The 14,463-nt window shown below is 34.0% G+C and overlaps 1 protein-coding gene across 2 annotated transcripts in view; it reads right to left on the bottom strand.

Annotated features, from left to right (window-relative positions):
• Positions 1-14,463, bottom strand: part of LOC109536066 (signal-induced proliferation-associated 1-like protein 1) — a gene marked incomplete in the record, with an annotated part of 80,668 nt that overhangs the window by 22,323 nt on the left and 43,882 nt on the right. For both annotated transcript variants that reach the window (XM_048661173.1, XM_048661172.1), the window contains 3 exon segments: positions 8,174-8,392; positions 8,890-9,119; positions 9,383-9,504. In XM_048661173.1, coding sequence (XP_048517130.1) covers positions 8,174-8,392; positions 8,890-9,119; positions 9,383-9,495 — 562 coding nt within the window.

Genomic DNA, 14,463 nt, shown 5'->3' on the forward strand with positions numbered 1-14,463 from the left:
CCCCCCCCCTGACTCAAAAGCTGGATCCGCCCCTGATTCAACACGTAACGATGTGTAGACTATTCTGCGTTTTGGACTGGGAAGAATAGAAGCACCAGCAATTTTAAATACAAATGAGAATTGTTGCACACTGCATATAGAGTATTTGTGATTGAAGTGGAATAAACAGTATAGTTTGATATTCACGGAACACGCAAACTGCAAACTACACGATGTTTTATAATTTTGTTCAGTCAAAACTAGTGTATTAAATATTGCATTTACTAAAGAACTTAGTACGTATGTGTTACCTCAGCCCAAATTACTAAAGGAAGTTTCAATAGGTGACAACGATCTAGCCAATTATTGTAACGAATATTTTGGTAACATAGGTATTAAAATGCTTAATAAAATAAATAAACCAATAAATAGATTCAAACTCCAATACAGTTCTACGTCATCTATGTTTTTGACTCCGGTAGGCGATAATGAAATTATACACCACATCAGCTCCCTCAAGAACAATTGTGCTGCAGGCTCTGATCAAATCAGATCGATGTTAGTGAAGAAATTTCCTTTGTACCTTATTGAACCACTAAAACACGATAGCCATAGTTACTCCAGTTTATAAATCTGGGGATCCGTATCTTATTAATTACTACCGCCCCATCAGCGTAATTAACAATTTCTCAAAAATTTTTGGAAAATGCCTTAAACATAGACTTCAGAACTTTCTCAATTCAAATAAATTACTGTCTGATAATCAATTCGGCTTTCACGAGAACCAGAGTACAACTGACGCTATATTAGAATTTACTAGAGAGGTCACAAACTGTTTGGATAGCAGAACCAACTGTTTGGCTGCTTTCTTAGACCTTGCTAAAGCATTCGATACGGTATCTCATTCTACACTTTTCAATGTTCTAAATTGCTACGGGGTGAGTGGGGTTGCATTGAGTATATTTTCGAGCTACCTGACAGAAAGCAAATGGTTAAGGTTGGTGAAAGTCAGAGTGATCAAATTAAAATACAGATTGGCATCCCACAGGCTTCAGTTCTTGGCCCTTTACTATTTATTCATCACCTATATAAACTCTCTAACAGAACTAAAAATAAAAAACGGTACCATTATATCTATGCTGATGATGCAGCTATCCTCTTTAATGGATCGCTGTGGTTGGATGTTAGAACACTAGCAGAAGAGGGACTTAAAAAGAATATATGTTGGCTACAAACTTTCATGCTGACACTGAAACATTGATAAAACAAATTTTATTTGTTTTATGAATATTTAGTGAGACATATTTTAAGAAAAGTCTTAGAATTTTTTTATAAAAATCCTACTAATGGTTTACAGAACATTGGTGGACTCCCTGATGAGATATGGAATTATTCTCTGGGGTGGCGCCTGTATGATAATTCTCTTAAACAATTGAAAGTAGTCCAGAATTGTATCCTTAAAGTTATATTCGGAAAGACTAAACGGTATTCTACAGCCCTTTTGTATTCTGAGGATGTTCCAAATGTTAAAACTTTGTACATCTACTCTGTATGCCTATATGTCTATACAAAGCCATCCTCTATTGAAACAGTTAATCACCCCTATAACACCAGGTGCACCGTCAATAAGCACCTTATTATTCCAAATAATAACTCCAATATTAACTTTTTTAAGATTTTAAGATTTTCTAATTACCTAGCTCCAAAGTTCTATAATGTGTTACCTATTAATGTTAGAATGATTTCTAAAAAATAATTTTAAGCAAAGATGTTTAAATTTTATATTTCAGAATTTAAATGGTTTTCTGGTACATTTGTAATTATGTGTATTGATTCTTTGATGTGGATGTTGCTGATTTTGGTTATCCATACTTCAGCTTTAGAATTAAGTACCTACTTATATGATGATATTAGGTGCACATACAGATATTTATGTCTAGGTGCAGCAAAAACGTAGGTACTATTTAAGTTGATTATTGTACAGAATATGTAATGTACATCTATTCCTGTAATTAATCTAATAGTTTATTCATTTGTGCTTAACTGATTTACAGTGGAAGCGTAGATTGATGAAGAAATTTGAAGAAACGGTGCATATCGGTTTACATCTTGTGCATAGGCGGATGGGTTCCGGCGTATTACCCGAAAATTCCCGGTGGGCCTCCTGAAATAAATATTAAAAGCTTTGCCGGCCTCGACTTGGGCGAAGATTTCCGATTTGTGAATAGCCATATTTTATATAGCTGACACTAATTTAAAAGACCGATAAAAGCATCTGGTAACGACGCCTAATAAAATTGGCGTAGTAAAGCTTGCGACAACCGCATGAGGCCTGCTAACAAATACTTAGAAAGCATCAAATGGTTTCTTCTGGTTCTGACCTAGGTGCTTTTATTTTACAGAACTATCTTTTTGTGCCTGTCTGTCCTCAAAATAAATTGCATTGTATTGAATTGAAATCCATTGGGTCGGAAATATTTAATTTATTTTGTACTTTTAACGTTTGTTAATAATTGTAATATTTTATGTTGTAGGGATGCCTGATCCGTAACTGTATAACAAACTTTGTTGGACCGAAAAAGGGATACGAACTAATAATCCGTAAAAAATCTATGTAAAAAAATTGTTAATAGTGTTAATATGTAGGACGTCCATAACCGAATTTCAGAATTCGTCCGCATACTATTAACAAACAAAGCCTTCCAATATAAACACGTATGGAATGTGTTAAACCAGACATTAGTCATCTAATTTAAGAGAATTGGTATGTAAATAAATTGAGAATTGCGATTGCGTTTTAAAGTCATACTCAAACTGACTATAACATCTTTGCATTTATTTAATTATTTTATAATAAATTATTCGATGTCGTAATTGCTAAGTAATATGTTTCCTTGTTCACCTGGAACTTTGGACACAGCTTGGTAGTGGTTTGTGTGAACTATAAATGATTAACCATTAAAACAACCAGCTTGCCGCAAATCGACAGCATGTTTCAAAAACTTCAAAGTTTTAATGTCTCTAATAGCGTTTGCGCCTCTGATAGATGGCATCTATCCATCTCCAACAATTCCTAGTGTAATTTAAATTGTAACTGTTATTTGAACTTGCTAGTACAGCTAATGACGGCATTCGAATGAAGCTCCGCAAATAATGCTCTAACACACAAGTATCTTTTTAGCAGATGACCGTGTTAGATTGCCCCCCCCCCCATGAATGAATTTATCTCATCTCTTATCATTCGTTTAGATAATTTTTTTAAATAATTATTAACAGATTGAATAGTATCGGCATCCGTAAGAACGTCACCATCAAGAATCAGAACCCGCAACCGTAGTAAAATTTTTCACAATGATTTGTTAACTAGGATGATTTGACAAATAATCATCGTAGATTAGAATATAATAAATTGTTGCTTATAAGACAATTAACTTCTACTTGAAGCCTTCTTTTTTATTTTATTATTTAATGACATGCCTGTTTCTAAATCATAATTTGCGAGTTTAACTACCGATGGGAGTGACAGAGGAGATTTGTCAGACTTGTTTATCTATTCGCGAGTTCAAAAGTCCAGACGCCCCCTAGTGGTTAAAGTTATAACTACAAGTTAAGTAGTAAGTTGACACTTGTTTTGTTGACATTGGTGTCACATTTGTGTTTACATCTGAATGTAATTTGTTTTGTTCTAATCAACTTTTGCAAGCCTTTAAAGAAATAGAAAAGAAATAGAAACAGATCGAAAAGTGTATAAGTGTTGTTTTATGTAATAACTAAATGTCATCAATTCCAATAAATAAATAAAGTCTCAACTGTCACTTGACAACGAGTAATTTGACACCATCGGTGGTTGAACTAGCGAATAGGAGTTGGTAAACAAGCGAAAAGTGAGAGTTGCAACTGTAACAAAAATTAATGTAAGTAGTACGTGCGATACATAATTCAAACTGTTCTGTGAAAGATGGTCACTCGCGAAAGGATACAGACAGAATCATTCATTTATTTTCATTATTTTCCATTATATTTTTATTTTCATTATTTTCCAAAAGGAAATAGTGGCCAAGTTGCCTGCACAAACGGAAAAGGAGTTAAAAAGAACGTGTATCGGCGAAAACCATGGAGAAGGGCTTTGTTAATGGACAAGCTAGTTGCAGATCCTGAGTACCTACTGGGTCAGAAAAAATCACTGGACACTAAAGCCTTAATAACTTACGAACCCTTGACAAAATTCGAATCAAACAAAAACCGTTTTAAATATTATTTTATTACGAGTGATTTGAAAAAATATAAAGCTGAAATAATTTTGGCATACATTTTTTATTTGTTTTTGGAATCGTTTCCATCATCGACTTTATGGTAGCTTTGTTGATTTTTCTGGCGGCAGAATTCCACTTGAAAAGTGGCTTTTTCAAAAGCCTAATATCGGTCGATTGGGCGAAGCTCTGGGCACCAAAACGACTTTATTCGTTTGGCACCAGTTCTTCTACAGATCTCTTACTGTAGTAACAGGAAGCCAAGTCTGAGCAAAAGAAAGTTAAGACTTTATATGGTTTCATGAATTGGAACAATCTTTTTTGGAGATATTCTCTTACGTAAATTTGGGTATTTATTGTCCCATTTGATACAAATGATTTGTAGCGCTTCCCACAGCTATACAAGGCTTGCCACACGAGAAACTTTGACTTTGTCTTAGTCCTGAACTCTTCATTGACACCTCCGCGCTCACGTCCTGTGTAAAATTCTTGACCTGCACGCGGAGAGAAATCACAAAGAAAACACGTACTTTTCATCTTTTTTTTCAGAAAAACCAGTGTTTAATTTTTGAGCCCGTTTTTTCGCTTCCAGGTTCTTACTTGGATTTCTGTCTGGTGCCGTCTTGAAGCCCATCTTGGATTTTATTCGACGTACGGTGTTCTCACTGCAACCTACTTTATTGCCCATTTTCCGATTGAATAACCTAGGATTCTTCTGCAATTTCTCGACAACTTTCTTCACTGTTTGTGGGCGTGAAAATCCACTTGTCGTACCCGAACTCACTTTTCGGTTAACATTTATTGTTTGCTTGAACAGCTTAAGCACGTTTGATACGGTCGTTCTATGAACTTTCCCTATGTGGTTTTTTCTCGCTGGGTTTACAATGGATTTTCATGAAAATTTCTAATTATTAATTCACGCACTTCTAATTCAGATGTCATTTCTCTGGTAAAACATATAATAAAATAATAAAGTTCGATGTTTAATATGTCAATATCATTTAGCCTCCTAAGATTGGAATTTTGATTTTTTGAATTTGTGAAGAACTAGAACGGTTTTTGTGTGTAGCAGCTCAGTCCTTATGCGGGTGTTCTCATTGGATTGCAATACGGAAGATTACAAAGCAGGTACGCCTCCAAGTGTTCAGTAATGCCGAGTTGAAATTAGACATCGTCGACCAGTTTGAATCGTCCGAAACCATATTTTTTTATAAATCTAAGATAACCTTATTTATATTTTATAACCTTTATTTATAAATCTAAGATAAAACAATACTTACACACTTTTCGATCTGTTTCTATTTCTATAAAAGCTTGTAAAAGTTGATTAGACACCAATGTCAACAAAACAAGTGTCCAATTACTATTACCGGGCCGTTTGGACTTTTGAACTCGGGAATAGTAGATTATATACTTAGGTCGAGAAGTGAGCTATTATATACCGAGCAGTTTTATTTTTGAATCCAAAACCACAAACTAAAAAGAATTAAAATCGTAAACATATTTCATTAATTACCTAGGGACTTTATTATTATTATTAACCTAGGGAAAGTATATAATTTCTCACTAGGGAAATGGAGTAAATAAATAACGGTGACTTGTCAGGCCGGTAGTAAAAAATAGTACATTACAATACAAGAGACGAAAGTCGAAGTTGCGCCACTGGTTGAAGCTATCCACTCAAAGTGGCGCGCCTTTGACTCGCGTACCGTATACTATTTTTCTTGATCCTCGGAGGAAACTAGCCGTGAAAAGTACAAGGTTTTGAAGATGTTGTCAAAACAGTCAGCTGGAAGTCAGTGACAAACAGTGAAGCTGTCAGGATGCGTGGCGTACGCTATTACTTTCCACACGGGATGAACAAGAATTAATTGAATAATGGGCGGAAAGGTAAGTTGTCATGTCAATGTAATGAGTACAAGTGATTCTTTTGCTATCGGGAACAGTGGCAAAACTGTGTACTTTCCACCAGGGATCAAGAAAAATATAAATCTAGTCTCAAATGACACTATTCTTCTTTATACAGGGTGATGTACCTAGGTACCTAGTTACCTAAACAATAAAAAACTAAACTAAACAGGACCAAAAAGTTAGTAGGTGCCACTTAGAAAAACATTTTTCACATGTTTTGATGTCAATGTTTGAAGGCTTCATGCACCCATAAGCTACAATTGGGTGCTACAAATGCCAATCCAACGATGCTAGAGAAATTAGGGGTTTGCATTTAAAATAAGAAAGTTAGGTTATAGCTTTTAAAGGACTAAAGGTATTTTACGTGGTTCCGGCACGACTTGTTATGACCCCAAACAAAATGTGAAGTTTCTAAAACAAGTGCAAGTTGATCAACGAATGCACGGTCTACGTAAATCACCCTGTATATGGAGGCATAATATTCCGAAACCATAGGTGATACATCTACAAAATATAGGTGTACGTTGGTGTGAACACTGCAAAGGCTTGATTTCGTCCCCGGATTGTTATTATTGTTTAATTTATCATACGATATATCATTGATAAATTACTTCGATCATATACTTCGATCATATATCGAACATTTAATAATGTATAAATTGGTAAAACAGACGGGCATTATCATTAATAACTAATAAATGTATCGAGAAAATGATACCGATCAAGTATCATCGATCAATCATCCAGAACAGTATAACATTAGGGCATTTAAGCGATTGAGGTCAAGTTGAATTCAATTAGGTAAGGTAGTTTTCAATATATATCGCTACTCATTTAAATAGGTCACGTTAACACACTTACCTTCCTAATATGCTAAGAAGACAATTAGATAAGAATTATTTTATCAAACATAAATCTCCGTCACACAAGTCGTATGTTTTATGCAAATTCATATTTTATATATACATAAATATTAAACATTTGGAGACCAGAAATATATTGTTTCGCTTTGCCTAACTATATAACTTGTGTCCACTGGGAACATCTTCTTACCCCCGTATCGATATGTCTTCAACGGATAAAGACGCTCTAGTACTACCGCCTTTGATTCACCGAGGGAGAGTGCACCAACTTGATAATCAAGGTATTTCATAATATGTGAGTCTTACAGGATAATACTCATGCTGTTTCATTTATAGTGACTTTAAAGTGGCTTTCCAAAACAACGTGTTCCACAAGGAACGGACATTATTTTCACGTATTGAAGGTCCGAAAATAACTCTAGTTTGCTATATAAGCGATAGCGATTTAAAAGGGTGTTGAACTTAAAAAATGCAAAATGATGAATTTCTTCAAAACGCATGGAGATATTTTACTCCAATACAAACGGTGGTTCCCATTTAAATGTGGTAAATGTGGCCCACCTACCACAAATCTTACTTTAGAATCCTAACCACTTGTCGGACGCAAAAAATGCAATATATATTTTTTTCTTTGAAATATCACAAGGAGTTTTAAATGTAATTGTAGTAATTAAAAAATACAGTGAAGTACCATTTGTTTCCTTAACAATTTCGCTAACGTACATGTACGCACGCCACTGCAAAACTTATCAAAATTATTTTATCGCAAAACATGCGCCTTCTTCAGCTATTGATCCTAGAAAAGTTCGTTAAAATATCTCCATGCGAAGAAATTTATCATTTTGCATTTTTTAAGTCAAAGTTCAACACCCTTTTAAATCCGTAACGAAACACTTTTGCGATAGTATTTATAAGTATAACAAACAAGGGTTATTGTTGAACGTATGGTTAAAATAATACCCCTTCCTTATGAAATACCGTGTATATTTAATTTAATATTTCAGCTCCTACTTGATAAGCCAATATCAAATGTTCAAAAATTCTAATAAAAAATATTTAAAAAACACCAACTTGACTGGCGTGCTCCATGTTTAGAACTTCTATTACTTCGAGGTACGTACTGAGTTATTTTCTTGACGATATACGACTAAAATAACTGAGCCTTCTTACCGTTAGTGGTGACATTGCCGGTATTTCCCCAAAATCTCGTTAGTTTGGACCGCAATTTTGGGCTTTGAGGATAACTTCCTCCATGAGAGTTTCCGTCGGTCTGATCTTCTGAGTCCACTTTTCCTCGAAGATATTCGGATGGTCCCGGGCTTCTTTGATCTGTTCCACCTAGGACAGCCGGTCTGTAATCTTGAAGCATCTCGAAGAATTCATTCTTGCCTACGAAAGAGAAACAACAACGATGACTCATGTTATAATATCTTACTTCAGCAATGTGTTCACCTCGTATCAATTAACTGAATTTTATAAGTTTTTGTTAGACATGCTTTGTAGAATATTTTCAAATAAAAGCTTAACTTAAACCAAACACGATTGACCTATTTCCTGTACAACCCTCAAAGAAAAAATTACTTGTGAAAACTATTGAAAATTATTATTCAGCAGTGTTTTTCACAGTGCGTCATGCATGGTGACTAAATACCATGACCATTCTGGTTTTCGGCACAGATCATTTTCTAATTTAACAACTCTGACCTTACGATTTTTTAATTTAATTTAATAAATTTGAATTATGAAAATATTTAGGCTAATAAATATTAATAGCTTTTTCAACTGATATGTATTTTACCCAGATGGTTTACTTTTAATGACATAAATGACATTAATGACAAACATTAATGACAAAAAATGCTACTTCAAGAAATTATAGTAAATACCTTGCACTCCAGGAGGTCGATCAATAACATCAATAGATCCGTGACTGCCGTATTCCCTTTTAAGTGTAGGGCTGCTGGTTTTAAAGGGTTTTCCGTTCTGATCTAATAGTTCAAGACTGGAATTACTCCTGCACAGAGATTCTGTTTGATTTGATTTCCGACCAGTTGAATGATGATGTCTATCGTTAAATGATGATCTCGATGCCGAAAGTCCTGCGTTGGCCCAAGCCCTGAAGCAACAATTGATTTGTAGCAATCGCGATTGAAATATCATACAGGATTATTTAAATACACGAGATGTAAATAGTGTTAGCTTCTTGGTATGGCCATTGTATTGATTTGCCTCAAACTTTTTAAGGCAAACAAACATTCCATGCATTTTTTAACTACAGGCACATAAATTGGTACCACTCGATCAAATGAAAGGTTTACTAGTGATAACAAAAATGGAATTGTTGAAGTGGAAATCGATTAATATTTTTTATCAATTTACCTGTGCACATGGGTGTTATAATAATCGACAGCTTGAGCTGTTCTATCTCTAGTTCTATTCGTTGAAATTGGCGCCCTCGGCGGCGCTGGTCCGCACTCTTGCAAACCGATCATCCCATCACGCTGCAACAAAATTAATAATAAATACTCATATATAATTTCTAAAACGAGATAATAGTTACTAGTCAATAAATAAGTCACTGTATCAAATGCTAGGCTACCTATCAATTAAAACAAAAAAAGCTCTTATTCTGTCTAAATGAACAATAGTTTAGCAGCGACTAAACAACAAAACTCCAACTCATTGGCTGCAAACCATTATTGTTAGGAAAGAAGAGTATTTCAAAAATGTACTAATATTGTTGAACCGTTTGTTTTTTGTTACCACAGATTGACTCTTATTTCGCACAGTATGAAGGTGTTAACGTTCAAGAGAGTCTTCGTGAACGTTCAATGGTTTTTGATCCATTTTTATACAAAATGTTTTCATATCGTTGTAGACCACATGCCTTCTTATACCTATGATTTTTTTTTAATTTGTATTTTATATTATTATATTTCGTTCCTACGTTAAGATTAACATTTTATTAAGCAATTTGAAAAACGCCAATTTTACAACCTTACAGCAAAATATTACGCATCTATCAATAGTGACATCTCTAAACTCACTACTTCCAAGATATCTTAAACCAGAAAAATTTGTAAAATCGTAGTTTTTCTTGCGATCATTTCTTCTGGTTTAATTGCTAAACTAAACGATTACGCATTAGACCGCAGATTTGAAAGTTCTGCTTAAAAAGTTATTTTTGATTGAATACCATAAAGTACCGAAATATAAAAGAAAAACTTACTTCTATGCGGTTGATTATGTTAGCCGGGTCAAATATGAAACAAAAAGACTACGATAATCGTTTACAAGCTCAAGTACCTATAAAGCGAACGACAAATAGCAAGGGTAATTAAGAAAGGAAAGCGTAACTGTTTTTACGCAATAAGATGATAACATACCAGCATTTTATCTAAGTCCAGATATGTAAAGCAAAGAACAGTTAACCATAAATCTTTGCAGTTACAAGCTTGATAATATTATCTGAAGCGTCATAAACAGATCAGTGTTCCACACAATCCACACCTCCCAAAGTATGTTATTTAACTGATACAAATGTTATGTTGAATTTCACGTATAAAATAATTATGCATTTAACTACGATTTAACAGTATATTATTGCTTAGCAATTATAAACTTTTACAAACTTGACTAATTGTTATTATGATTACTTATTTTTCTTAGCTCAATTTATTTTTGATACTTAACATTAACGATGTTGTTAACATAAATTGAAAGTTCAATTCATAATCAATTAAATATTTTATTGGTTGAAATATATGCAATGCGGGTGGAAGTTCGTGTAAGTAGGGTAGTACGGGAAGTAATATGTGAGCGCCTCTTCACACGGGCCACTCTCCAGCGCTTCTACTTCAATCTTATTAGATTTTTTCCGGGCTCTAAATAGATGAAGGTAAAATATTATTGGAAGTTGTTTGGAAGGATCTCAGAATATGGAGACAATAGCTTGAGCGGGATTTCCGGCTGTGGAACATTGTTTAAATAATTAATATAATAATAATAACCTTAGAACCGTTGATGCTTAATAATGTGAACATTTCATAGTTTTTGTTACGTATTAAAGATACCTACAATATGAGATAAACTAAATTAAAATCCGTTCATTTGTTTACGCAAAAAAGGAAAACACTTCCTTGTTTTCTGTTTTTTATTTCCTGTTTTTTATTTTTCTATAATTAATTTAGTTTTGCTTCAAAAAATCTCGGTACTTACAACTTTTTTTGTATATGTTGTATACTTTATAAGTGGTGTAAACTTTAGCTTAAAATACTCATAACTTTTTGTTCATTCCTATTCGCCGAGTATTAGAAGGCCTTTCTCTGACATATATGGAACAATTTGAAGATTCGACTCAAGCTAGACTGGAATTTTAACATTTACGTTTAACGTTTTACCACTTTGCCCAAACAAGTTAAAAAAGTTCACCTCATTTAACGGTTTTCCAACAACGGAACTGAGTTACTGCGCCAGTGCGTTGGGTTGGCGCACCAAGCCATTTGCACAGCACTGCACCAACTCTTAAAAATTCGGTGAGTTACCCAGCCGTATTGGAGATTTAATTTCATAACGGTTCGAAATTTTGAAAAAAAAAATGTGCCTAAGAAATTGTTCATGTTTACCAAAATTAATCTACTTTGCCAGATTAACATTCTATTAGGGTAATTTAAATATCGCAAGCAAAACAATTCACAGCCATTATTAATTTTTGTTAGAATATGTGACTTTTCTAATGTCTACCAATTGTTAAGCTATGTATTTTAAATGATCAGACAGTTGATTAATTACAACAATTTGTTGCAATTACATTTGACTGATTACAATCAACTGATGATTCTTTTCTGACATCAAGAAACAAAAATGTCTTCAAAAAATATATTTTAAACGTTTATTTTCCCAAACGTTTATTTTTCTTGGGAATTGTGCATGGGTTTCTCGAAATACGTGTGGATTCACATAAGACCAATATCGTACATTCTGCCTATTCACAGTCCCGTTAAAAAAAGTTTATTCGTCAGTAGAGCAAATTCGTGTGTCATAATCTGGAAATTGACCATTTGTTTCGAACATGTGTTCACAAAGCTGCATCCTCCTGTCCGGATCATCTTATGTTACCTGGTGAACCAGATAAGTTTTGTATGGATGGAACTTATTTTTCTTAAGATATTTTTGTACAGTTGTTGCTGAGACTTGACATTCTCCAGCAGCGCTTTCTGATGACTGCTGCAAATTGGTGACCATAGTCACGACAATGTTAATTTGTGTGCCTTTGGGAATAGACTTCCTTCCCCTTTTTCGGTCAACACTGCCAGTATTCACAAACTTTTAGAGTAATTTTCTGTTATAATTTCGGCAAATGGGACTCTCAGGGAAACTTTGAACAATCGTATTGCTTGATGTAGAGTTTGACCGGTTTCTCCATATATCTTCACCGCTTCAGTTTTTTGTTTCAATGTGCGTCCATAAACCATTTTTTTATTAAAATTAACGATCTTTAGCTATACACTTGAAGAATACTTAATAAAAACTTAAACTTTCAGACGTGGATAACGATGATCGAAACTATCAAAAATTTATTACTCTAGAAACTTTGAAAACGAATAAAACCCAGCGAACTGGGTACGAAAACGAATAAAAATGGCCATGTGTACCTATACGTCAGACAAGATGAAGTAAATTTACAGGCGTGAAGGTGCACATCTAACTGATTTTAATGTTCTACTTTGAAATTTTACCCATTTAATAAAGTATAATCCCTAAAAGATAAGCTGCTTTCCTAAGTTGACAAATGGATAATGGTGTGTGTGTGTCACTCATTTTATAAGTTTAAAAATATCATTGGTGCCTGTGAGTGTGAGGCCTTGCTGTGTGTGATAATTACAATTAAGGTGGGCCGGTTTAGATACAAATGCAATTTTGTACAGATAATTTGTTTTTATTCGGCCCCCCTATTTACAATCTGTCCTGGGACACTAACTAAATTCCTAAATTGTAGGACTAAAAGTCCTACAATGAAGTGAACCCTACCAAGAAACATTTGAAAAAGTTTACCTATGGCGAGATGAATAGATTATTAAAGATAGAAAAAGAAAGAAGGCGTTTTCTTCTTCAGCATTTATATTTCTTCAGTTATTTGTCAGCAGATAAGTTGCTAGTATATTCGGATGAATTGATACTGTGTTTATGTATCTGGAGTGAATGTTCGATATTGTTCCAGTAACTGTTTTCGGTTGTAGGTCCTTCCGGAATAATTCATTTGGTACAAACCAGGGAGCATTTACCATTTATCTCGGCCATTTCGATTGAAATCAATAATCTCTCAATAATTTTGATGTTTGATTTAGAAGCGTTACCCCATAGTTCAGCTCCACACATCCAAATTGGTATGCAAGTGTGCATTTGTATAGTAACACCTTGCTTTTGACGGATTGTTTGGATCTTCTTCATAGTAACCAACACATTTTTTCTTAGCTTTAGGTTTAGTTCGACGATTCAGGTGAAGTCCAAGATATTTGCCATGAGAATTCTGAGGAATTTCTTTCTCAATTATTTCAATTCAATAATGTATTTATTTATTTATTTCCTACCATTGCTGAGCAGGTCTCCCATCTCAGAGTGGAATGTAAGAATTTACTCTCGTTTACCTGAATTCTCCAAATTTCAAATTGGTGATCAGGAATTAGCTTTTTCCCCGCATACCATTTTTTTCGTTATCAATTTCGGTACCGTAGAGGTACTCACGCCACTGGCAAAATTTAACAAAATTATTTTATTGCAAAACGTGCGCCTTCCCTAGCTATTGATCCCTGTAAAATTTCGTTAAAATATCTCCATGCGTTTTTAATAAATTTATAATTTTGTATTTTTTAATATACATTGCAACACCCTGTAAATCCGCAAAGAAGGATTTTTGGGCTATCGTTTGACACATAGAATACGTGGTTAAAATAATACCCCTCCCATGAAACACCTTGTATATTTATATTCAACTCGAATCTTTAAATAAATAAGGAAATATTTCGATAAACTCCAAGTTGTTGACGACAGACTTGCAAGATAGGTGCGATATTTGCGTTAGTGTTTTTATAAGCAGAACTTATGTAGAGGAAGCGAAATTAAATAAGAGCTTCCAGAGTGATTAATAACTTCAGGAGTACTCTTTGAATACTTGAAAGAATATTAAATCCAACTTGGATTTTGTTCTCAAATCATATCATATGAAATATAATATATTTAATATATATGTACTTAATATTCTTAAGACATCAGATAGGACATCCCATAGGATTTATTGGTGATGTTCAAAAAGCCCACTTCAATTTTATGTAGCTGGAGATAAGTTTTATTGTTTACGTCCCGGCGTATCCGGTGGTTGGCCTTCCGGTTTAGTTTCGGCGCGTTTCCAAATATAAAAGTACTTTTATCTGAGTTGCATTTTGATGCCAGTTCCGATGACA

Source organism: Dendroctonus ponderosae, unplaced genomic scaffold, assembly GCF_020466585.1.
Source record: "Dendroctonus ponderosae isolate FM_Combo_2020 unplaced genomic scaffold, Dpon_F_20191213v2 Dpon_F_20191213_1, whole genome shotgun sequence".
NCBI classification, from domain to species: domain Eukaryota; kingdom Metazoa; phylum Arthropoda; class Insecta; order Coleoptera; family Curculionidae; genus Dendroctonus; species Dendroctonus ponderosae.